General features: G+C 47.2%; 1 protein-coding gene across 1 annotated transcript in view; it reads left to right on the forward strand.

The window, feature by feature from the left end:
• Positions 1 to 13,035: 13,035 nt before the first annotated feature.
• eml1 (EMAP like 1) overlaps positions 13,036 to 24,189 on the forward strand; it is a gene marked incomplete at its 3' end in the record, with an annotated part of 132,051 nt that continues 120,897 nt past the window's right edge. Inside the window, exon 1 of the mRNA XM_033027782.1 lies at positions 13,036 to 13,205. Within this exon, the coding sequence (XP_032883673.1) occupies positions 13,136 to 13,205 (70 nt within the window). The remainder of the gene's footprint in view (positions 13,206 to 24,189) is intronic.

Consider the following 24,189-nt stretch of genomic DNA (forward strand, 5'->3'; position numbering starts at 1 on the left):
CTCAGGGAAGCAGCCAACATATTGCTTCTCTCCAGTTCCTTCTCTCCAGTTCCTTCGCTCCAGAGATGCTGCCTGTGCCGCGAGTTACTCCAGCATTTAGTGTCTACCTTCAACATATTCAAAGACTGGTCCCACTGCACCCATTCCTTCCTCTCCCTGCTCTCATATGGCAGAAGGTACAGATGTTGCCTGGGTTTCAACAACTAAGTTACAGAGATAGGTTGAATAAGTTAGGTCTTTATTCTCTGGAGCGCAGAAGGTTAAGGGGGGACTTGATAGAGGTCTTTAAAATGATGAGAGGGATAGACAGAGTTGATGTGATCAAGCTTTTCCCTTTGAGAATAGGGAAGATTCAAACAAGGGGACATGACTTCAGAATTAAGGGACAGAAGTTTAGGGGTAACATGAGGGGGAACTTCTTTACTCAGAGAGTGGTAGTGGTGTGGAATGAGCTTCCAGTGGAAGTGGTGGCGGCAGGTTCGTTGGTATCATTTAAAAATAAATTGGATAGGCATATGGATGAGAAGGGAATGGAGGGTTATGGTATGAGTGCAGGCAGGTGGGACTAAGGGAAAAAAGTTGTTCGGCACGGACTTGTAGGGCCGAGATGGCCTGTTTCCGTGCTGTAATTGTTATATGGTTATATGGTTATATTAGAAAGTGTGGAGACTCAGGAACAGCTTCTTCCCCTCTGCTATCAGGCTTCTGAACGGCCCTTCCATAAGCTAGGGTACTGTCCGATTCAAGAACGGAACTCACTATCAAAACATGGAGGGGACGGGGGACACAATTGTTTGGCGACCGCGCGCATGCGCACACTCACGTGAGGCTTCGGAGGCTCAATCCAGTGCTAAATGCAGCTCAACTCTGCCTGTCTCACCGGGTTAACTAACAGCCCTGTCTGGACTGACGGGATACCAGCGCTGCTTCTCCGCGCTGGCCATATTTCCCGCAAGCCCAGGCAGGTTAACCTGGCGGTGATGTCGCCCACCTCTCAAAACATGGGGGGGATGTGTCCCCTCTGGCCCCTCCGGGTTTTCCGCCCCTGGTCCGATTCACCTCTACCCCATTGAGGACATTGGACTTCATCTCTGGAACTGATGTGCTGCCATGCTGAGAACTATATTCTGCACTCTGTATCTTCCCCTTTGTGTCTGTTGTGCTTGAGTTAGACTTGATTGTATTTATGTATAGTTTTATCTGATCTGTTTGGATAGCGCGCAAAGCAAAGCTTTTCAGTGGGTACGCGTGACATTAATAAACGTAAACGTATAACAGTTCATACGCCAGTATCGACCGCTGTACATCAATGGGGTGGCACAGTGGCTCCACAGTAAAGCTGCTGCCTCACAGCGCCAGAGACCCGGGTTCGATCCTGACTACGGGTGCTGTCTGTACGGAGTTTGTACGTTCTCCCCGTGACTGCGTGGGTTTTCTCCGGTTGTCAATAGACAATAGACAATAGGTGCAGGAGTAGGCCATTCGGCCCTTCGAGCCAGCACCGCCATTCAATGTGATCATGGCTGATCATCCCCAATCAGTACCCCGTTCCTGCCTTCTCCCCATATCCCCTGACTCCGCTATTTTTAAGAGCCCTATCTAGCTCTCTCTTGAACGCATCCAGAGAACCGGCCTCCACCTCCCTCTGAGGCAGAGAATTCCACAGACTCACCACTCTCTGTGAGAAAAAGTGTTTCCTCGTCTCCGTTCTAAATGGCCTACTCCTTAGTCTTAATTACTCCTTATGTGCTCCGGTTTCCTCTCACATTCCAAAGACGTACAGGTTTGTAGGTTAATTGTCTTCTGTAAATTGTCTCTAGTGTGTAGGATCGAACTAGCGTAGGGGTGATCGCTGGTCAGCGCGGGCTCGAAGGGCCTGTTTCCACGCTGTATCTCTCAACTAAAACTATAACTGAAGCTGTGGCGAGGGTGTAAGTGGACTATTTTCTTAAAGTGGAGAAATAGTACTGCAGGACAGAGAAAGCTAATATATTTAAAGTAACGCAGACAGGAGTGGGCTACGATTCTGCCCATTCAGTACTAATATGCTGGTGTGTAACACTAGGCCGGCATAGGTCAGCGGGATGTCATGATATGTATCTGTAGAATAAACAGGATTTCCTTCTATCAATAGCACTATTGTTTCTCAAATCCTGACTCTGGAAGGATGGATGGCCCCTTGTCTGTGACCTGACTAAACAGGCCATGTGTACAAGCTACCATGAGCACAGAGTTTTGTCCCATAATGAAATCTAAGACGAACGCACCAGAGATTTTTCTAAGTGATATGAGATTGAAATCATATTTAACTTCAACCAAACACAATAGTAATAATGTTTCTCACTGGGTTTTATTAAATCATCTACCTATCAACCTCCCCCACCCCCCCCCACTTCCACACACACACCCTGTGCACGCCTCTTATCTTTGTTTAGTTTAGTTGAAAGATACAGCGTGGAAACAGGCTCTTCGGCCCTCTGAGTCCGTGCCGACCAGCGACCCCCGTACACTAACACTATCCGACACAAGAGGGGAAATTTACAATTTTACCTGAAGCCAATCTTTGCACATCTTTGCAGTGTGGGATGAAACCGGAACACCTGGAGAAAACCCACACAGTCACAGGAGGGACTTACAAATTCCATACAGACAGCACCCATAGTCAGGATCGAACCCGGGTCTCTGGCGCTGTGAGGCAGCAACTCTACCGCTGCGCCATCGTGCCTCCCCACCGTCACGCTTTGCCCTGGCCCTCCTCCCTCTCTCTGCTTTCTTCCCCCCGCTGAGTTACTCCAGCTCTTTGTGTCCTTTTTTGTAAACTAGCTCCTGCAGTTCCTTGTTTCTACAATAAAAAATTCTGGTTCATCACAACAGCTATCAGTCATAGTCGTGGCTATCGATCTTCCACATTCACGTGGAAACGCCACAATTTCTAGTTTTATATTTTCTTCAGTATTTTATTGCGAATAATCTGAAACAACCCTAAACTTGCAATCGCGGATGATATGGCAAATTTTAGTTTAACTACCTATCTCCAATTTTCTGCTCTTTGCCTTTCGTCACCTCCTGCTCTCTCTAAGGCACCGAATCCTTAATGTCATACAATCTTGTTAAATTATGGGCACATTTGTACAGAATTTCCCATGTAGGTGGAGAGATAGATCAGCCATGATTGAATGGTGGAGTAGACTTAGTTTAGTTTAGAGATACAGCGTGGAAACAGACCCTTCGGCCCACCGAGTCCGCGCCGACCAGCGATTCCTGTACACTAACATTATCCTACACACACTAGGGACAATTTACAATTTTACCGAAGCCAATTAACCTACAAACCTGTACGTCTTTGGAGTGTGGGAGGAAACCGAAGATCTCGGAGAAAACCCACGCAGATCACGGGGAGAAAGTACAAACTCCGTACAGACAGCACCCGTAGTTGGGATCGAACCCGGGTCTCCAGCGCTGCAAGAGTGGCAAGGGCTGCAACTCTATTGCTGCGCCACCATGCAGACTTTGTGTCTGTGTTTGGAATAAACCAGCATCTACAGTTCATTTTCATTACATTAGAAATTGAGACCAACCTGACTTAGTCTGACAATTCAAAGCAGGAATGTCGTAAATCATAGCTCACTGGCAATCCACTTTGCTTTGGATTTTACATCACTCAGGTTTTTGTGAACATAAATCACATATCGCCCTATTTGTAAAAGAAAGAAACAAACTTGTACTTATATTTATACTTCCATGTACCTTGGGTGTCAGTCACGACATTTTGCACTGTTGTCAGTTGTTATGTGATCAGAAGGATCTGCAAAGAGAAACCAAGGTGCGTAACGACTGAATCTATATGCAAGGGAGAAACAACGAACGGCAGATGCAGGCTCACAAAGAAAGACACAAAGTGCTGGAGTAACTCATTGGGTCAGGCAGCATCTCTGGACAGGTAGACAAAAATACTGGAGAAACTCAGCGGGTGCGGCAGCATCTATGGAGCGAAGGAAATAGGCAACGTTTCGGGCCGAAACCCTTCTTCAGACTGATGCAGGGTGGGGGCGCGGGAAGAAGAAAGGAAGAGGAGGAGCCAGAGGGCTGAGGGAGAGTTGAGAATGGGAGGAGACAGCAAGGGCTACCGGAAATTGGAGAAGTCAATGTTCATGCTGCTAGGGTGCAGACTGCCCAAGCGGAATATATGGTGCTGCTCCTCCAATTTTCGGTGGTGCTCACTCTGGCCATGGAGGAGGCCCAGGACAGAAAGGTTGGATTCGGAATGGGAGGGTGAGTTGAAGTGCCGAGCCACAGGGAGATCAGGTAGGTTAATGCGGACCGAGCGGAGGCATTCGGCTCCTCCTCTTCCTTTCTTCTTCCCGCCTCCCCACCCTGCATCAGTCTGAAGAATGGTTTTGGCCCGAAACGTTGCCTATTTCCTTCGCTCCATAGATGCTACCGCACCCGCTGAGTTTCTCCAGCACTTTTGTCTAACTTCAATTTTCCCCGCATGTGCAGTACTTTCTTGAGCATCTCTGGACAACGTGATTAGATGACATTTTGGGTTGGGACAGAGAAACATAGAAAATAGGTGCAGGAGTAGGCCATTCAGCCCTTCGAGCCTGCACCGCCATTCAATATGATCATGGCTGATCATCCAACTCAGTATCCTGTACCTGCCTTCTCTCCATACCCCCTGATCCCTTTAGCCATAAGGGCCACATCTAACTCCCTCTTAAATATAGCCAATGAACTGGCCTCAACTACCTTCTGTGGCAGAGAATTCCAGAGATTCACCAATCTCTGTGTGAAAAATGTTTTTCTCATCTCGGTCCTAAAAGATTTCCCCCTTATCCTTAAACTGTGACCCCTTGTCCTGGACTTCCCCAACATCGGGAACAATCTTCCTGCATCTAGTCTGTCCAACCCCTTAAGAATTTTGTAAGTTTCGATAAGATCCCCCCTCAATCTTCTAAATTCTAGCGAATACAAGCCGAGTCTATCCAGTATTTCTTCATATGAAAGTCCTGACATCCCAGGAATCAGTCTGGTGAACCTTCTCAGTGGCAAGAATGTCCTTCCTCAGATTAGGAAACCAAAACTGTACGCGATACTTCAGGTGTGATCTCACCAAGACCCTGTACAACTGGGTGGACACGGTGTTTGAAAGGCAGATGGCTAGACAAAGGCCACAGATGATAAGACAGTGAGATACAGATCGGAGGACCGTCTCACACCTCTGCTCTGTTCATCTCTGGCCTTTGTCCAGCCAAACTATATTTCAATGATATCACAAAGATGTCAGGAATTAATTGTGAACCTCAGCAATCCTACTGAGCGATGGAGATACCTGGGACAAGATGCATTGGGAATCTTACAGGGATCAGTTGCTGCAACAATATTCATGAGAGCTTTCAGATGCCTTGTCCAGTAAGTCCCTACAGAGGTGGATAATATCAGAGTTTAATTTAGTTTATTACCATCACGTGTGCAGAGGTACAGTGAAAAGCTTTTTTGTTGCGTGCTATCCATTCAGCGGAAAGACTAGACATGATTACAATCAAGTCGTCCACAGTGTACAGATACAGAATAATAGCCCTGTCCCACGGTACGAGTTCATTTCAAGAGCTCTCCCGAGTTTAAAAAAAATCAAACTCGTGGTAAGCACAGAGAATGAACGTAGCGGGTACGTCGGGGCTCGGGGACGTCTCTTAGCGGCTCGCAACGCTAACGGCAGGTACTCGGGAAGACTCGCTAACGGCAGGTAAGCTCGGGAAGACTCGTGAAGATTTTTCAACATGTTGAAAAATGTCCACGAGAGCCCCGAGTACCGACGAGCGGCCATTACCGTAAATCTCCGAGTTCGAATCAGGGCAAACTCGGGAGAACTCTTGGAATGAACTCGTACCGTGGGACAGGGCTATAAAGGGAATAACGTTCAGTGCAAGGTAAAGTCCAATTAAAGTTAGCCCGACAATCTCCAATGCGGTAGAAGGAAGGTCAGGACCGCTCTCTAGTTGATGACCAAGGGTGCTGGAAAATCGGTGGTGAAGATAGACACAAAAAATGCTGGTGCATCTCAGTGGATCAGACAGTATCATCTCTGGGCAAAAAAATCTCCAGCATTTTGGTCTTCTTTTAGCAAACCAGCATCTGCAGTTTATTGTTATTACAAGCATGTCCTTAACTTGCCGATTGGATTTGGAGACTGCTGCTTCCTCCACTATTTTGCGCCCAATATTATATGTCATCAGCCATTGGAGTCACAAGTATCCCCGTTTTGTAGTTTTCGACCCAAAATGTCACCCATTCCGTCTACCCATTGCCTGTCCCATTGAGTTACATTTTGTGTCCAGAGTCCTTGTTTTAGAAGATTTAAGGCCCCAAGATTTTATTAGTTCCACCTTGCACTAGCCCCCAAGCATTAAGTAGTTTTCGCTATTTGGGGCATAAAAACAGTACACAGATGGAATTATATCACCAGTGTGCATGCAAATGGTGAACAGATGAGACTAATCCATGTCTGTTTCCATAAATTATTTACAAAATGGATGCTGTGTGGATAGAGGCTCTGTTAAACCTGCTGCAGAAAATAATCTATCTGCACTAAAATGTTGGTGCAGTACTCATATTGAAGGGTGTGTCAACACATCCACCACACATAGCAGATCAGGTCCTGTACCACCACTAAAACTAAACTAGCACTAGGCTAGAAGTACTAACATGAAGAAAAAATACACAAAGTGCTGGAGTAACTCAGCGGGTCAGGCAGCATCTCTGTAGAAGATGGATAGGTGATGTTTCCTGACCCGAAATATAACCATATAACAATTACAGCACGGAAACAGGCCATCTCGGCCCTTCAAGTCCGTGCCGAACATTTATTCTCCCCTAGTCCCATATACCTGCACTCAGACCAATCCCCTCCATTCTTTCCCCGTCCATATGCCTATCCAATTTATTTTTAAATGATAAAAACGAACCTGCCTCCACCACTTCCACTGGTAGCTCATTCCACACAGCTACCACTCTCTGAGTAAAGAAGTTCCCCCTCATGTTACCCCTAAACTTTTGTCCCTTAATTCTGAAGTCATGTCCTCTTGTTTGAATCTTCCCCACTCTCAATGGAAAAAGCTTATCCACGTCAACTCTGTCTATCCCTCTCATCATTTTAAAGACCTCTATCAAGTCCCCCCTTCTGTGCTCCAAAGAATAAAGACCTAACATTTCTTTGTAACTTAGTTGCTGAAACCCAGGCAACATTCTAGTAAATGCTGCCAGACCCGCTGAGTTACTCCAGCACTCTGTGAAACGTCACTTATCCATGTTCTCCACAGATGCTGCCTGACCCGCTGAGTTACTCCAGCACTCTGTGCCTTTTTTTGTAAAGCACTAACTCATGTGGTATTGGAACTGTCGAACCTCTGGAGCACAAGTCTGCAGTTTCAGAACGAGGAAACTAGGAGTAAGCCTGAGATGATTTACAATGAAGTATTGGTTTAGTTCAGTTTATTGTCACGTGTGCTGAGGTACAGTGAAAAGCTTCTTTTGCGTGCTATCCAGTCAACAGAAAGACAATAAGAACGACAATTCACTGGAGTTTAGAAGGATGAGTGGGAATCTTATAGAAACATATAAAATTCGTAGAGGATTGGACAGGCTAGATGCAGGAAAAATGTTCCCCATGTTGGGGGAGTCCAGAACCAGGGGCCGCAGTTTAAGAATAAGGGGTAGGCCATTTTGGACTGAGATGAAGGAAAACATTTTTACCCAGAGAGTTGTGAATCTGTAGAATTCTCTGCCACAGAAGGCAGTGGAGGCCAATTCACTGGACGTTTTCAAGAGAGAGTTAGATTTGGCTCTTAGGGCTAATGGATTCAAGGGATATGGGGAGAAGGCAGGAACGGGGTACTGATTGTGGATGATCAGCCATGATCATATTGAATGGCGGTGCTGGCTCGAAGGGCTGAATGGCCTACTCCTGCACCTATTTTCTATGTTTCTATGATTACAATCAAGCCATTCATAGTGTACAGATACACAATAAAGGGAATTATGTGAATAACGTTCAGTGCAAGATGAAGCCAGTAAAGTCCGATTAAAGATAGTCCGACAGTCTCCAATGAGGTAGATAGTAGTTCAGGACTGCTCTCTGGTTGTGGTAGGACCGTTCAGTTGCCTGATAACAGCTGGGAAGAAACTACACCTGAATCTGGAGGTGAGCGTTTTCACACCTTTTGCCTGATGGGAGAGGGGAGAAGAGGGAGTGACTGGGATAAGACTGGTCCGTGATTATGCTGCTGGCCTTGCCGTGCGAGTGTGAGATATACATCGAGTCAATAGAAGGGAGGCTGGTTTGTGTGATGGTCTGGGCTGCGTCCACAATTCCCTGCTATTTCCTGCGGTCTTGGATGGAGCTGTTCCCAAACCGTGCTATGATGCATCCTGATAAAATGCTTTCTAGGGCAGAAGTTGGTGAGAGTTGTTGGGGACATGCCGAACTTCCTCCGCCTTCCCTCGCTTTTAACAATCATCTAACTGTAACTAAACTTAATTAAGTCCGTGTGTAGGAAGGAACGGCAGATGCCGGTTTACACTGAAGATTGACACAAAAGACTGGAATAACTCCGAGGCAGCAACTCTGGAGAGAAGGAATAGGTGAGGATTTTGGTCGAGACCCTACTTCAACTGTGTAGGAAGGATCTACAGATGCTGGTTTCTGAAGAAGGGTCACGATCCAAAACGTCACCCATTCCATCACCAGAGATGCTGCCTGAATTATGCCCCTGTCCCACTTAGGAAACCTGAACGGAAACCTCTGGAGACTTTGCGCCCCACCCAAGGTTTCCGTGCAGTTCCCGGAGGTTGCAGGTGGTTGCCGGAGGTTGCAGGTAGTAGAAGCAGGTAGGGAGACTGACAAAAACCTCCAGGAACCTCCGGGAACCGCACGGAAACCTTGGGTCCCACCTAGGAAACCTGAACGGAAACCTCTGGAGACTTTGCGCCCCACCCAAGGTTTCCGTGCGGTTCCCAGAGGTTTTTGTCAGTCTCCCTACCTGCTTCCACTACCTGCAACCTCCGGCAACCACCTGCAACCTCCGGGAACCGCACAGAAACCTTGGGTGGGGCGCAAAGTCTCCAGAGGTTTCCGTTCAGGTTTCCTAAGCGGGACAGGGGCATTTACTCCAGCTTTTTGTGTAACCCTTCATCAATGTCTTCATTAACTGTGTGTCTTTAGCACATTGCCTCTCACAACAGCCAAACCCCCTATACTTCCCCACAATGTCCTTTAATAAATTGAGGGACCTGCTGCTCCCTGAATGTGGGCACTTTGGGAGTGTTTTAGAATGAAGCTCACCACCTCACTGCAGTTTTCATTCAGCAGATACTGATTTTAGTTTCCACAGAAACTGCACAAAATATTCCTTTTCCCAAAATGATGTATTGTCAGTGAGTGCCTTCAGAGAGTGGTGAGGACAGCGGAAAAAATCATTGGGACTTCTCTTCCTTCAATCATGGACATGGGGTACAAGCGCTGTCTGATTAGAGCTAAGGGCATTACCAGAGCCCCCACACACCCACAATTTGGACTGTTTATACTGCTTAACTCTGGGAGGAGGTACCGCAGCATGAAGAGCGGGACAACCAGGTTCTGCAACAGCTTCATCCCCCAGGCCATAAGATTACTGAACATTCAACAAAACCGAGGCTAGAACTTTTAAAATATCGACACTTTAAAAAAAAAAAAACTTTTTATATATATTTATTTTACATAACCATGCACATGAGGCATTTTTATGGACGCACCTAGCACTTTTACTTTTACTATTTACCTGATTGGAGAGTCAAATGCAACGAAATTTCGTTCAAGGTGCACTGTGTCTAGGTGTATATCTGAATGACAATAAAGTTTTCATTCATTCATTCATTCATATTGTCACAATCATTCAGCATGGAAACAGGCCCTTCAGCCTAGCTTGCCCATGCTGACCCACATGCTCCATCTACACTAGTCCCATTTGCCCACGTTTGGTCCATATCACTATAAACCATTTCCAAATGACAATCGTCAATCTTAAATGCTTGTCCCTAAGATTTAAAGGACAAAATCTTAAATTCCTTAAATTTAAATAAAAAAATTACTAATTAAATTTCTTAATTTAAATTGTAGGGAGATTGTACATTCTCCCTATGACCTCATGGGTTTTCTCCAGGATCTCCGGTTTTCCTCCCACACTCCAAAGCCGTACAGGCCTTGAAAACTCCAGACACTCGCACACAGACCCACACTCACACATACACTCACACGCACACACATACACTCACACACATACACTCACACACACATACACTCACACACACATATAAACTCACACACACACACACTCACTGACACACACCATATATATGACAGTAAACTTTCTTGAATCTACTCACACGGCTGATCGCGGCCTCTCCACTGTGGGGCTTCCGCAGTCAGCGGACCTTCCTCAATCAGCGTGACCTCTGCACTTACCAGAAATTATGCAATCAGCGTGACCTCTGCACTCACCGGAAATTACGCAATCAGCGCGACCTGTCCACTAAGTGGAAGTCACGAAATGAGCGGGACTTTTGGACTAAACACAGTCAGACATAATAAAACATTTATTCCTTCCAAACACATTCTGACCTAATAACACATTTATTCCTTCCAAGCACAGTCGGACCTAATAAAGCATTTGTTCATTCCAAACACAGTCAGACCTAATAAAGCATTGCAGTTTCAAGCACAGGCAGGGCAGCAGGCCAAAATTCATGACATTATAATTTCATTTCATTTCCAATTAAGCATTGCACTTTCAAGCACAGGCATGGCAGCAGGCCAAACAACTCATGGCATTGTCATTAAGGGCTAACAAATCATTTATTGCAAGTACATTGCAGACTCACAGTTCAGTTGATCACAGCTTAGAATGACAGTTGTGGCCTCTCCCTCGTGATCTTGCAGAGTGACTGACTCACGTCCAGGCATCTGGGGTTTTATAGTCCTCCCCCCCCCCCCCTGCCCCTGGAATTGACAGGCGAGAGGACCAATCAGCTGATCTTTTTTATTTTTAATCGATGGGAAAAATCCTCAGGGCTGGCTCGGAGGAGTGTGAGTAAGATGGCCAAAAATCTTAGCGTTTTTTCTAAAATCAATATACAGCGCAGACAGGAAGTGGTCAAGATGAGACTTTTAATTATATAGATTTTTCAAAATGCCCACAATAACAGAATGTTGCCCGGATTACAGGGATCCAGCTTCAGGGAGAGCTACAGGATAGACTTGGATTCTCTTGAACGTCGGAGATTGAGAGCAGACTTAATAGATGTATTCTATAAAATGATGAGAGGCATGGACAGACAGACAGTCAGAACATTTTATCCAGGGTGGAGATGTCAAACACTAGAGGGCATCGCTAAAAGGTGAGAGAGGGAAAGTTTAATGGAGATGCGTGGAACAAGTCACTACAGTGGGGGCCTGGAACACATTGCCAGGGATGGTGGTGGAGGCAGATATGATAGTGGTGTTTAAGAGGCTTTTAGATAGGCATGTGGAAGTGCAGGGAATAGAGGGATATGGATCATATAGAGCCAGGGTTCCCAACCTGGGGTAAATTTCACCTACCCAGGGGGAAAATTTTGTTGATTCTGGGTTTGTACATATTTTTTCTCATTGACTGACTGTGTTTGGTTCTGGTATACCGGTATCTGTTCATCATTAGTTGTTCATAAGTAAGTGAGATAACTTTATCATGTGCTATTAAAGTTGCCAGGGGTAAACGGGACGAAAAAGGTTGGGAACCCCTGATGTAGAGGCAGATGAGATCAGTTGAACTTGGCATCATGCCCAGCATAAACATTGTGGGCCGAAGGGCCTGTTCCTGTGCTGTACTGTGTTCTAAATGCAGCTCCTTGCCCTGTATCTCCCCTGTGTTTGCTGGTATGTTATGGCGAGCTTTGTGTGGAAGAGATGAGAGAGACGTCTGCTCGAATGCACATGTGTGTTGCAGAACATACAACATGGGGCAGCACAGTACAGACCCAATGTCTGCCACAGACTGCGGTGGAGGCCAAGTCATTGGGTTTAAGAAGGAACTGCAGATGCTGGAAAATCAAAGGTAGACAAAAGTGCTGGAGAAACTCAGCGGGTGCAGCAGCATCTGTGGAGCGAAGGAAATAGGCAACTTTTCGGCCCGGAACGTTGCCTATTTCCTTCGCTCCATAGATGCTGCTGCACCCGCTGAGTTTCTCCAGCACTTTTGTCTACCAAGTCATTGGGTATTTTTAAAGTCGAAATTGACTGGTTCTTGATTAGTAAGGGCGCCAAGGCTATGGGGAGAAAGGCAGGAGAATGGGATCGAGAGGGAAATTAGATTGAAGGGCGGGGTAGACTCAAAGGGCCGAATGGCCTCATTCTTCCCCTATCTCTTACAGTCTTAAGCTGAACATTGGTGAGGGAGAGAGAGGGAGAAAGATAATGAGGGAGAGAAGGAGTGAGTGAGAGAGAGAGAGAAGGAGGAGGTGAGTGAGGGAGAGAAGGAGTGAGAGAGAGAGAGGAGGAAGCGAGTGAGGGAGAGAGAGAGAGAGAGAGAGAAAAAGAGGAAGCGAGTGAGGGAGAGAAGGGGAGAGAGAGAGAGAAGGAGGAAGCGAGTGAGGGAGAGAAGGAGTGAGAGAGAGAGAGTGAGAGAAGGAGGAAGCGAGTGAGGGAGAGAAGGAGAGAGAGAGAGAGAGAGAAAGAGGAAGCGAGTGAGAGAAGGAGAGAGAGAGGGTGGAAGCGAGTGAGGGAGAGAAGGAGAGATAGATGTTTAAGCGAGTTGAGATAAGGGGATAAGAGATAAAGGAGGAAGCTGATGATGAGAGAGTTTTTATAGATGGAAGTGAAAGAAGGAGTGAGTGAATAAGTGAAGGAGAGAGAGAATGATTGAGGGAGTGAGGGAAGGAGGGCGAGAAGGAGAGTATGTGGGTGTGGGAGGCGGTACAGCCACCGACCCACCCACTGCCCTGTGGCCGGGATTCCCCGCCCCGCTCCTCCCTCTGTCCTGCCCCGCTGTGTGTGTGTGGACGCGGACAGGACACGGCTGGGCTGGGCTGGGCTCGGTGCGGGGAGAGACCGGGCAGCGGCCGCTGGATGGGGAGCGGGCGGACTATGGACGGCGGCAGCCTGTACGACACCTCGTCCCTGCTCCACTTCTGCACCGGTAACTCACCTCCTCTCCTCCTCCCTCCCCTCCCACTCAGTTCTCTCCCTTCCCTCCTTCTCTCCCTCCTCTCTCTCCCTCCCATTCTCTCCCTCTTCCCCCTCACTCCCTCCCACTCACTTCTCTCCCTCCTCCTTTCCTCCCTCCATCCCTCCCTCCCTCCTCCTTTCCTCCCTCCTTCTCTCCCTCCATCCCTCCTTCTCTCCCTCCTCCTTTCCTCCCTCCTTCCCTCCCTCCATCCCTCCTTCTCTCCCTCCTCCTTTCCTCCTTCTCTCCCTCCTTCTCTCCCTCCCTCCTCCTTCCCTCCTTCTCTCCCTCCATCCCTCCTTCTCTCTCTCCCTCCTTCTCCCCCTCCATCCCTCCTTCTCTCTCTCCTTCTCCCCCTCCTTCTCTCCCTCCATCTCTCCCTCCATCTCTCCTCTTCCCCCTCCCATTCAGTTATCCCCCCCTCCCTCCCTCCTTCTCTCTCCCTCCTTCTCTCTCCCTCCTTCTCTCTCCCTCCTTCTCTCCCACCTTCTCTCTCCCTCCCCCTCCCCCCCCAGTGGGGCTGTATCTCCACCCTGTGTAATGATGGGGTTGCTCTCTAAAGATCCTGCCAGGTGAGGTGGGCAACACTGATGGTTGCCGTCTCCTCCAGCCCACCCTCAACTTCCACTAGTTCCGTGTTTGACCCTGCTCAGTCCCTGTGCTCAATCTATGAATTTGGTTGAATGGTTGAATGGTTTAATGTTGTACTGTTCATTCCTGTATATGATCGGATAATGGGTGTGTCTGTTATAACAAACCCGAGGGGCCTTTTACGAGAAGGCAGCAGCAAATGACTGTGTTTGCAGTGTTGGTGCTGATTACATTTAATTTAGTGGTGATAGTTTAGTGGTGATAGTTTATTCCTGACTCCAGTGCCAGATCCATTAACTTGTCCAAACACCAGTTGAACAGGCAGGCTAAAGTGAGATTAGTTGGAGTTTGGTCACCTTGAGAGTGGTCCTGAGCAACTATCCTCCTCATTGGAGACCCTTGGACTATCATTGTTTGGACTTTATTGGACTTTGTCTTGTACTAAATATTATTCCCGTTTTTCCCTTTATCCTGTATCTGTACAATGTGGACGGCTCGATTTTAATAATGTACGAGACTAAGTGGGACCCGTTGGGTCCCATGTTCACACGGGAGGGCTGGTCCCCCAACGCAATATTCCACCTCTCCACCAATTCCAATATTGGTGGCCAGTGGGGGGGGGGGCATTCTGGAGCGCTAGTATGGGTGTTCTGAGCTGAAGGGACTGGTTTCCAGAGGGCTAGTATGGACATTGTGGGCCGAATGGATTTTTGGGCTGGCAGCTCAGTCACTCAGACCTGGTGGGCTGGCATCTCAGTCACTCAGGGCTGGTGTGCTGGTAGTTCACTCACGGCTATTCCTTGAAATACCATTTCAAGCAGAGTGCAGGCCACCAAATTCAAATTCAATTTCATTCAGAGAGTGGTGAGTCTGTGGAATTCTCACAGAGAGTGGTGAGTCTGTGGAATTCTCTGCCTCAGAGGGCGGTGGAGGCTGGTTCTCTGGATACTTTCAAGAGAGAGCTAGATAGGGCTCTTAAAAATAGCGGAGTCAGGGGATATGGGGAGAAGGCAGGAACGGGGTACTGATTGGGGATGATCAGCCATGATCACATTGAATGGCGGTGCTGGCTCGAAGGGCCGAATGGCCTACTCCTGCACCTATTGCCCATACCATTTCAAGCAGAGTGCAGGCCACCAAATTCAAATGCAATTTCATACCATTTGGGCTTCATACTCCCGGCCCCCCGGATTGCTGATTGACAGACGAGAGGACCAATCAGCTGATCTCAAGATTTTTTAAACATTCATAACTTTTTTAATTTTCATCGATTGGAAAAATCCTCGGGGCTGCTTCAGCAGAGGAGCGTTTTTTCTAAAATCAATATACATCGCAGACAGGAAGTGGTCAAGATGAGACTTTTAGTTTTATAGATAGTCTTTCCACTGACTGGTTAGCACGCAACAAAAGCCTTTCACTGAACCTCGATACACGTGACAATAAACTAAACATAAGTAGAATGCTGTGTGCATCAAAGTGGTTCTGATAATGATAGTGGGCACTTGCGTATTCAAACCGTGTTGTGAAGAGAGTTTTGCTACCCAAACAAAGTTTAAAACACCACGTGTGTAGGGAGGAACAGCAGATGCTGGTTAACACAGAAAATAGGCACAAAGTGCTGGAGTAACTCAGCGGACCAGGCAGCGTCTCGATGCGAAACGTCACCTCTTCGTTCTCTCCAGAGATGCAGCCTGACCCACTGAGTTACTCTAGCATTTTGTGTCTAAAAGACCATGTGAATGGCCTTGGTAAATTTGCTGTGTTTAAGGTGCTATATAACCATATAATAACCATATAACAATTACAGCACGGAAACAGGCCATCTCGACCCCTCTAGTCCGTGCCGAACACATAATCTCCCCTAGTCCCATATACCTGCGCTCAGACCATAACCCTCCATTCCTTTCCCATCCATATAACTATCCAATTTATTTTTAAATGATAAAAACGAACCTGCCTCCACCACCTTCACTGGAAGCTCATTCCACACAGCTACCACTCTCTGAGTAAAGAAGTTCCCCCTCATGTTACCCCTAAACTTCAGTCCCTTAATTCGCAAGTCATGTCCCCTTGTTTGAATCTTCCCTACTCTCAGTGGGAAAAGCTTTTCCACGTCAACTCTGTCTATCCCTCTCATCATTTTAAAAACCTCTATCAAGTCCCCCCTTAACCTTCTGCGCTCCAAAGAATAAAGCCCTAACTTGTTCAACCTTTCGAATATATGAATTCAAGCTCCTGTAGGCTTAGAACAACAAATTATTATTTGTGATTGTCGTTGGCATTTATACTCCTCTGTAAGTCATAGTTTCCTCAACATTCAAAGTGGACTTAATTCTGAAACAGACTTTGCTTTAGACTTTAGAGATACAGCATGGAAACAGACCTTTCGGTCCACCGAGGTCATGCCGACTAGCGATCTCCCCGTACACTGGCACTACCCTACACACACCAGGGATCATTTTTGCAGTAATCAGTTAACTTTCAAACCAGCACCTCTTTGGAGTGTGCAAACACCGAAGAGAGAGATCTCCGTCATTCAGACAGAACATGGATAGGTGATGTTTTGGCTTTTGGTTTCTGTGCTAGCATGGTGTGAATCTTGCAGTGACAGACTGGTTTAGTGTTGACACCACATCACGATACAGTGGAAAGAGTTTGTTTTGTGTTTCATCAGGCACATCATAGCATCCATGAGTAGATCAGGTAGAGCAAAGTGAACATAAACAGAGATTTAAAAATATTATTGCAGCTGCAGAGAAAGTACAGATAAAGATAACAAGTGTTGAATCAAGGTAAATTGGGCGTAGTCAGGAATACGACTTTATATATTAGACAGACAAAAAAATCTGGAGTAAGGAATAGGTGACATTTCGGTTGACAAAAATCTTCAGACTGAAAAAGGGTCTCAACCCGAAACGTCACCGATTCCTTCTCTCCAGAGACACTGCCTGTCCCGCTGAGTTACTCCAGCTTTTTGTGTCTTTCTTCGGTTTAAACCAGCATCTGCAGTTCTTTCCTACACTTAACATATGAGAGGTCTGTGGACGAGGCTGATAACAGCGGTGAAGATGGTGTTCTTGAAGAAATCAGGGACTGCGGATGTTAGTTTACTAAAAAGGCACAAAGTGCTGGAGTAACTCAGCGGGTCAGGCAGCATCTGTGGAGAACATGGATAGGTGACGTTTCACAGAGTGCTGGAGTAACTCAGTGGGTCAGGCAGCATCTGTGGAGAACATGGATGGGTGACGTTTTCGTTCGGGACCCTTCCTCAGACTTTTTCATCCTTTTCCACCAGAGATGCTGCCTGACCCGTTGAGTTACTCCAGCACATTGTGTCTATCTTTGATATAAACTAACATCAGCTGTTCTTTGTTTCTACATTGAGGGAGAGGTCATTGTCTTGACACTATGTTACTACAATCTCTCTCTCCATCCTGTACTCCTTGTTGTTCAAGACCTGGCCCAGTACAGTGGTGTCATTCATTGGAATTCTTTGCCACTGAAGGCTGTGGAGGCCAAGTCAATGGATATTTTTAAGGCAGAGATAGACAGATTCCGGATTAGTACTGGTGTCAGGGGTTATGGGAGAAGGCAGGAGAATGGGGTTGTGAGGGAGAGATAGATCAGCCGTGATTGAATGCTGGAGTAGGCTTGATGGGCCAAATTCTGCCCCTATAATTTGGCACGGGGGAGCTGAGATTCCCCCCTGATGTGGGAGCTTGATCGCCCCGGCGCGGAGGGCCCCGACCGCCGGCAACGGTAGCCAAGATCGCCCCGTCAACGGCAGGCTCGAGGTCCCCGACCACGGGAGAACACAGAGATTGTACTTTTTTCCGCCTTCCATCACAGTGAGGAATGTGGAGGAGTCACTGTGGTGGATGTTTATGTTAAAATGTGTTTTGTGTGTCTTGCTGCTTTTCATCGGTATGACTGTTTGACAAATAAATTCCTCATAGATGTTGCAAAACATACTTGGCTAATAAAGCATGATTATGATTATAACTTATGAATATGGCGTTAGAGTAGTATTTGGCTGCACCGCTGTGAATCTACAGGGACCATGCTACAGGTAGACTGACACAAAAAGCGGGGATAACTCAGCCCGCTGGTGAGCCCATGGTATGGATGATATTTTGTCACCTGCCCTCTCTGATTGTCCTACTGTGTTCTATGGGTCTGGGAGTCGAGGATCCAGCTACAGTGGGCGTTCTGACCCCTTGGTCCTGTAGTTCGTAGATGAGCTCAACTGGAGTTGTAGTGTCGAAGGTGGAGCGACAGTGAATGAACAGAGTGCTGGAGTAACTCAGCGGGTCAGGCAGCATCTCTGGAGAACCATGGATAGGTGACGTTTCAGGTTGGGACTCTTTTTCAACATGGATTGGTGACATTTTAAAGCAACACCTATCCATGTTCTCCAGAGATGCTGCCTGACCTGCTGAGTTCCTCCAGCACTCTGTGTCTTTTTATTTGTAAATCGACATCTGCAGTTTCTTGTTTTTGCATTGGCTGCATTTTAGAGTTTTGGACTTTGGAGTTTAGGGGCTACACGGTGGCGCGGCAGTAGAGTTCCCGCCAGAGATCCGAGTTCGATCCTAACCTCAGGTGCTGTCTGTGCGGAGTTTGTACGCTCTCCCTGTGACCTGTGTCTCCGGAGGCTACCTTTTTCCTCCCACACTCCCAAGAGCCAGTCCAACTGTACCAGGTATTTCAAGAGCTCTCCTGAGTTTAAATGAAATCAAACTCATGGTAAGTATGTAGAATGTACGTTGCGGGTACTTCGGAGCTCGGGGACTTCTCTTAGCGGCTCGTAACGCTAACGGCAGGTACTCGGGAAACGCAGTAAGCTCGAGAAGATTTTTCAACATGTTGAAAAATGTCCACGAGAGCCCCGAGTACCTACGAGCGGCCATTACCATAATTCTCTGAGTTCAAATCCGGGGAAACTCGGGAGAACTCTTGAATTATCTCGTACAGTGGGACAGGCCCTTAAGACATGCAGGTCTGTAGGTTAATTGGCTTCTGTAAAATATCCCTAATGTGTAGGATAGAACTGGTGCGCGGGGATCGCTGGGTTGGCGAGGACTCGATGGGCCGAAGGGCCTTCGTCCGCGCTGTCTCTTTAAATTCTAAAAGTCTAAAGCACAGAAACTGGCTCTTCGGCCCAACACATGTTGGAAGATGTTCCCATTTAATGTTCCCATTTGCCCACAAAGATGGTAAATGAAACCAGTTGCTGCTTAAAATCAACCCTCAACCTTGCGATGTTACACTGTGACAATCGATGTTGCAATTGTTACAATGTAACCACATGGATCAGACGCATGCGTGCGTGTATGCGTGCGTGTGTAATAGTGCTATTGCTACAAATATGTTTATTTAACTTTGCATTTATCTTGTCCTTTGGAGAAAAAAATTATAAAAAGGAGCACATTGTATGCAATTGCAGTACAGGCATCACAGAGCCACACAGCATGGAACAGGCCCTTCGGCCCAACTTTCCCAGACATGCCCCATCTACATTTGCCTCACCTGCCTGTGTTTGGCCCATATCCCTCTAAACCTGTCCTATCCATGTACCTGTCCAAATGTCTTTTAAATGTTATTATAGTACCTGCCTCAACTACCATATACTTGTTCCATACCCCCACCACCCACTGAGTGGAAATGTATTCCCTTGCATTCATATTAAATCTCTCACATATTAAACCCATGTCCTTGATTCTCGATTCACCTACTCTGGGTAAAAGACTCTGTGCATCTACCCGATCTATTCCTCTCATGATTTTGTACACCCCTGTAAGATCACCCCTCATCCTCCTGCGCTCCAAGGAATAATGTCCCAGCCTGCCCAACCTCTCCCTGTAGCTCACACCCTTGGGTTCTGGCAACATCATTTGGTGATTTTTCAGGACCACATCATATATTGTAAAACCTCTGATGTAGCGCCACCAGACACCACAAAACATAAATAAAGGGGTGGAGACGAAAAAGTCATCGGAAAGTGGAGAATTCCACCCGAACATCTCTGCTTCCAACTAGTGACTGGCTGCTACTGAGGATAGACACAAAATGCTGGAGTAACTCAGCGGGACAGGCAGCATCTCTGGAGAGAAGGGATGGGTCGAGACCCTTCTTCAGACAGAGCTTTGATTTTAAAACACTAATGATTGGACGGAAAACCAAGAGAGTAAAGAACTTTGTTGTTCTGAGGCGTTACGAAAGAATGAATTCATGAATTTAGAATTGGGTGGAGAGAAGATTGAGGAGGATGTTGCCAGGACTCTAGAGCCTGAACTATAGGGAGAGGTTGGGTAGGCTGGGACTGTATTAATTGGAGCGCAGGAGGATGAGGGGTGATCTTATAGAGGTGTATAAAATCATGAGAGGAATAGATATGGTGAAAGCACAGAGTCTCTTGCCCAGAGTAGGGGAATCGAGAACCAGAGGACATAGGTTTATGGTGAGGGGGGAAAGATTTAATAGGAACCTGAGGGGTAACTTTTTTACACCTAGAGTGGTAGGTCAGGTCTATGGAGCGAACTGCCAGAGGAGGTAGTTGATGCAGGGACTATCCCAACATTTAAGAAACAGTTATGCCCCTGTCCCACTTAGGAAACCTGAACGGAAACCTCTGGAGACTTTGCGCCCCACCCAAGGTTTCCGTGCGGTTCCCGGAGGTTTTTGTCAGTCTCCCTACCTGCTTCTACTACCTGCAACCTCCGGGAACCGCACGGAAACCTTGGGTGGGGCGCAAAGTCTCCAGAGGTTTCAGTTCAGGTTTCCTAAGTGGGACAGGGGCATTAGACAGGTAAATGGATAGAACAGGTTTGGAGGGTTATGGACCAAACACAGGCAGGTGGGACTAGTGTAACCATATAATATAACAATTACAGCACGGAAACAGGCCATCTCGACCCTTCTAGTCCGTGCCGAACACATAATCTCCCCTAGTCCCATATACCTGCGCTCAGACCATAACCCTCCATTCCTTTCCCATCCATATAACTATCCAATTTATTTTTAAATGATAAAAACGAACCTGCCTCCACCACCTTCACTGGAAGCTCATTCCACACAGCTACCACTCTCTGAGTAAAGAAGTTCCCCCTCATGTTACCCCTAAACTTCAGTCCCTTAATTCTCAAGTCATGTCCCCTTGTTTGAATCTTCCCTACTCTCAGTGGGAAAAGCTTTTCCACGTCAACTCTGTCTATCCCTCTCATCATTTTAAAAACCTCTATCAAGTCCCCCCTTAACCTTCTGCGCTCCAAAGAATAAAGCCCTAACTTGTTCAACCTTTCTCTGTAACTTAGTTGCTGAAACCCAGGCAACATTCTAGTAAATCTCCTCTGTACTCTCTCTATAGTGTAGCTGGGACAGGTTGGCCGATGTGGGCAAGTTGGGCCGGTGGGCCTGTTTCCACACTGTATCACGCTATGCCTGTAGATAGTATAATCAAGAACTTATCACAAAGCAGAGGGCAATGAGCGATTACAACAGTACTTTGAGAGGCAAATGAATTAAGTAAAGGCTACCACATGTTTAGTAATGTTTCGGATCGAGACCCTTTGACAGAAACGTCACCTATCCATGTTCTCCACAGATGCTGCCTGACGCGCTGAGTTACTCCAGCACTCCGTGTCCTTTTGTGTATTAACCGGCATCTGCAGTTCTTTGTTTCTACACAAGTTGGCGATATGCGGAGTACTGCCCTGCCGACTACAAATTCAGAAGGTTCAGAAGGTTCATGATTAACTATCTTCTGATGATATGGCAGCGAGCGGCCTGTCCTTTGCACAGTGTACTCTCAGCTTGATTAGGTGCTGGCTGTAACAGGAGTAATTCCCAAATGTCAGGTTAATAATCACACTGGGTGGAGTGGGGAGTGACGGGGGGGAGGGGTAAGTGACATGGCGGGGAGTGATTGGGGGGGGGGTGGGGGTAAGTGACGGGGGTGGGGGGAGAGGGGGAGTGATGGGGGGGGTAGGGGTGGAGTGACGGGGGGATAGAAGCTGTGGAAGCCGTCAATGAATATTTTTAAGGCAGAGATAGATTCTTGTTTAGTGCGTGTGTCATGGAGAAGGCAGGAGAATGGGGTTGAGAGGGAGGGATAGATCAGCTTTGATTGAATAGCGGAGCAGACGTGATGGGCCGAATGGCCTAATTCTGCTCCTATCACTTGTGAACACTTTGCTGATGGGGGATTGTGCTTGGGTGTGGCGACACTCTACTGGACTGTGTGTGAGGCCAGACTTTCACCGTACATTGTGACAATGAAGCTCCATTGAACCAGATGCTGCCGGACCTGCTGAGTTACTCCAGCAATTAGAGCTGTTGATTAGAGGAGCATCTGTGCACATAATGGGGGCGGTGAGGGTTTGCAATTTGCAGATGTTTTGCCGACTCAGCAGCATTGATTAGGTCTATTATAGAGGAATGCGGAAGGCCCATTGATAGTGATAGACCAAAGTGCTGGAGAAACTCAGCAGGTGCGGCAGCATCTATGGAGCGAAGGGAATAGGCAACGTTTCGGGCTGAAACCCTTCCTCAGACTGATGTAGGGTGGGGGGGGGGGGGGCTAAAAAAAGGAAGAGGAGGAGCCCGAGTGCTGAGTGAGAGCTAAGAAGGGGAGGAGACAGCAAGGGCTAACGGAAATTGGAGGTCAATGTTTATGCCGCTAGGGTGCAGACTGCTCAAGCGGAATATGAGATGCTGTTCCTCCAATTTCCGGTGGTGCTCACTCTGGCCATGGAGGAGGCCCAGGGCAGAAAGGTCGGATTCGGAATGGGAGGGGGAGTTGAAGTGCTGAGCCACCGGGAGATCAGGTTGGTTAGTGCTGACCGAGCGGAGGTGTTCGGCGAAACGATCGGCAAGCCTCCGCTTGGTCTCACCGATGTAGATCAGCTGACATCTAGAGTAGCGGATGCAATAGATGAGGTTGGAGGAGATGCAGGTGAACCTCTGTTGCACCTGGAACGACTGCTTGGATCCTTGAATGGAGTCGAGGGGGGAGGTAAAGCGACAAGTTTGATACTGATAGTGATGAGTGGATGGCCAATGGCCGACCTGTCCTGTCAGGCAGGGCTAGCATTCAGCAGGTGGATCCCGCTGAAGCCTCTGTGCCCTTTAGTGCAGCCCCTGATGCTGGAAACGGCAGCAAGTGTTGCTCTTCTAACAAGCAGAAGTTAGACACAAAAAGCTGGAGTAACTCAGCGGGTCAGACAGCATCTCTGGAGAGAAGGAACAGGTGAGGTTTGAGGTCGAGACCCTTCTTCAGACTGAAACGTCACCTCTTCCTTCTCTCCAGAGAAGCTGCCTGGCCTGCTGAGTTACTCCAGCTTTTCGTGTCTTATCTTCAGTTTAAACCAGCATCTGCACTTCCTTCCTACATATTCCGTCTGCTAACAAGTGACTTCCCTGTCAGTGTGTGACTTGCTAGTCATTAGTGAGGCTGAGCTGCCTTGCCAAGCCGTCTACTATCAGATGTACTTTGACTCTCCATATAATCATCCTTGTAATAAGGTCTCAATCTTATAATAGTCATCGTTAGACTTCAGAGACACAGCGCGGAAACAGGCCCTTCGGCCCACAGAGTCCATGCCAATCAGCGATCCCCGCACACTAACACTATCCTAAACACTAGGGACAATTTACAATTTTTACTGAAGCCAAAGAAAAAGGATGGGTGATATTTTGGGTCAGGACCCTTCCTCAGACTGTCTAGGTCTTTGGAGGAAACCGGAGCACCCGGAGAAAACCCACGCGGTCACAGGGAGAACGTACAAACTCTGCACAGACAGCACCCATAGTCAGGATCGAACCTGGGTTCTCTGGCGCTGTGAGGCAGGAACTCCACCACTGCGCCACCGTGCCACCCCAAACCTGTAGATCAGTATTTTAATTAATCACTGTAATAAATTAATTCTGATTTATTCTTTGGGTGATGTAAGCATGGGTTAGTGTTCAGACTTTGTCCTGTGCTTAGAAATCAAGAGAATGCCTTTGTTTCGATGATCTGGAGGTTTTCACTGCAGGTGAAGTATCAGATGAAGGAAGGGCTGTCGTTAGGGTGGAGGAGGTGAGTAGCTGGTACTTTATTTTACATGTACCAAGATACAGTGACATTCTCCCATTGCATTTAGTTCAGTAGAAATATTACTGTACATAAGCACGATCATAGTTAGGTATCTGGTGGCACCGTATGTGGCAGCCTCGCCAACAGCCTGTCTCGTCCCTGTCGTTGGTTGTTTTTAGTCTATTTTTACTTGTATGTTTTAGTGTACTTTTAGTTTTTGTATAATGGGGGGGGAACTTGTTTAATCTCTTTCCTCGACGGAGATGAGATTTTTTCCATATAGTATCCCCG

This window comes from Amblyraja radiata, chromosome 9 (genome assembly GCF_010909765.2).
Source record: "Amblyraja radiata isolate CabotCenter1 chromosome 9, sAmbRad1.1.pri, whole genome shotgun sequence".
Lineage (NCBI taxonomy): Eukaryota > Metazoa > Chordata > Chondrichthyes > Rajiformes > Rajidae > Amblyraja > Amblyraja radiata.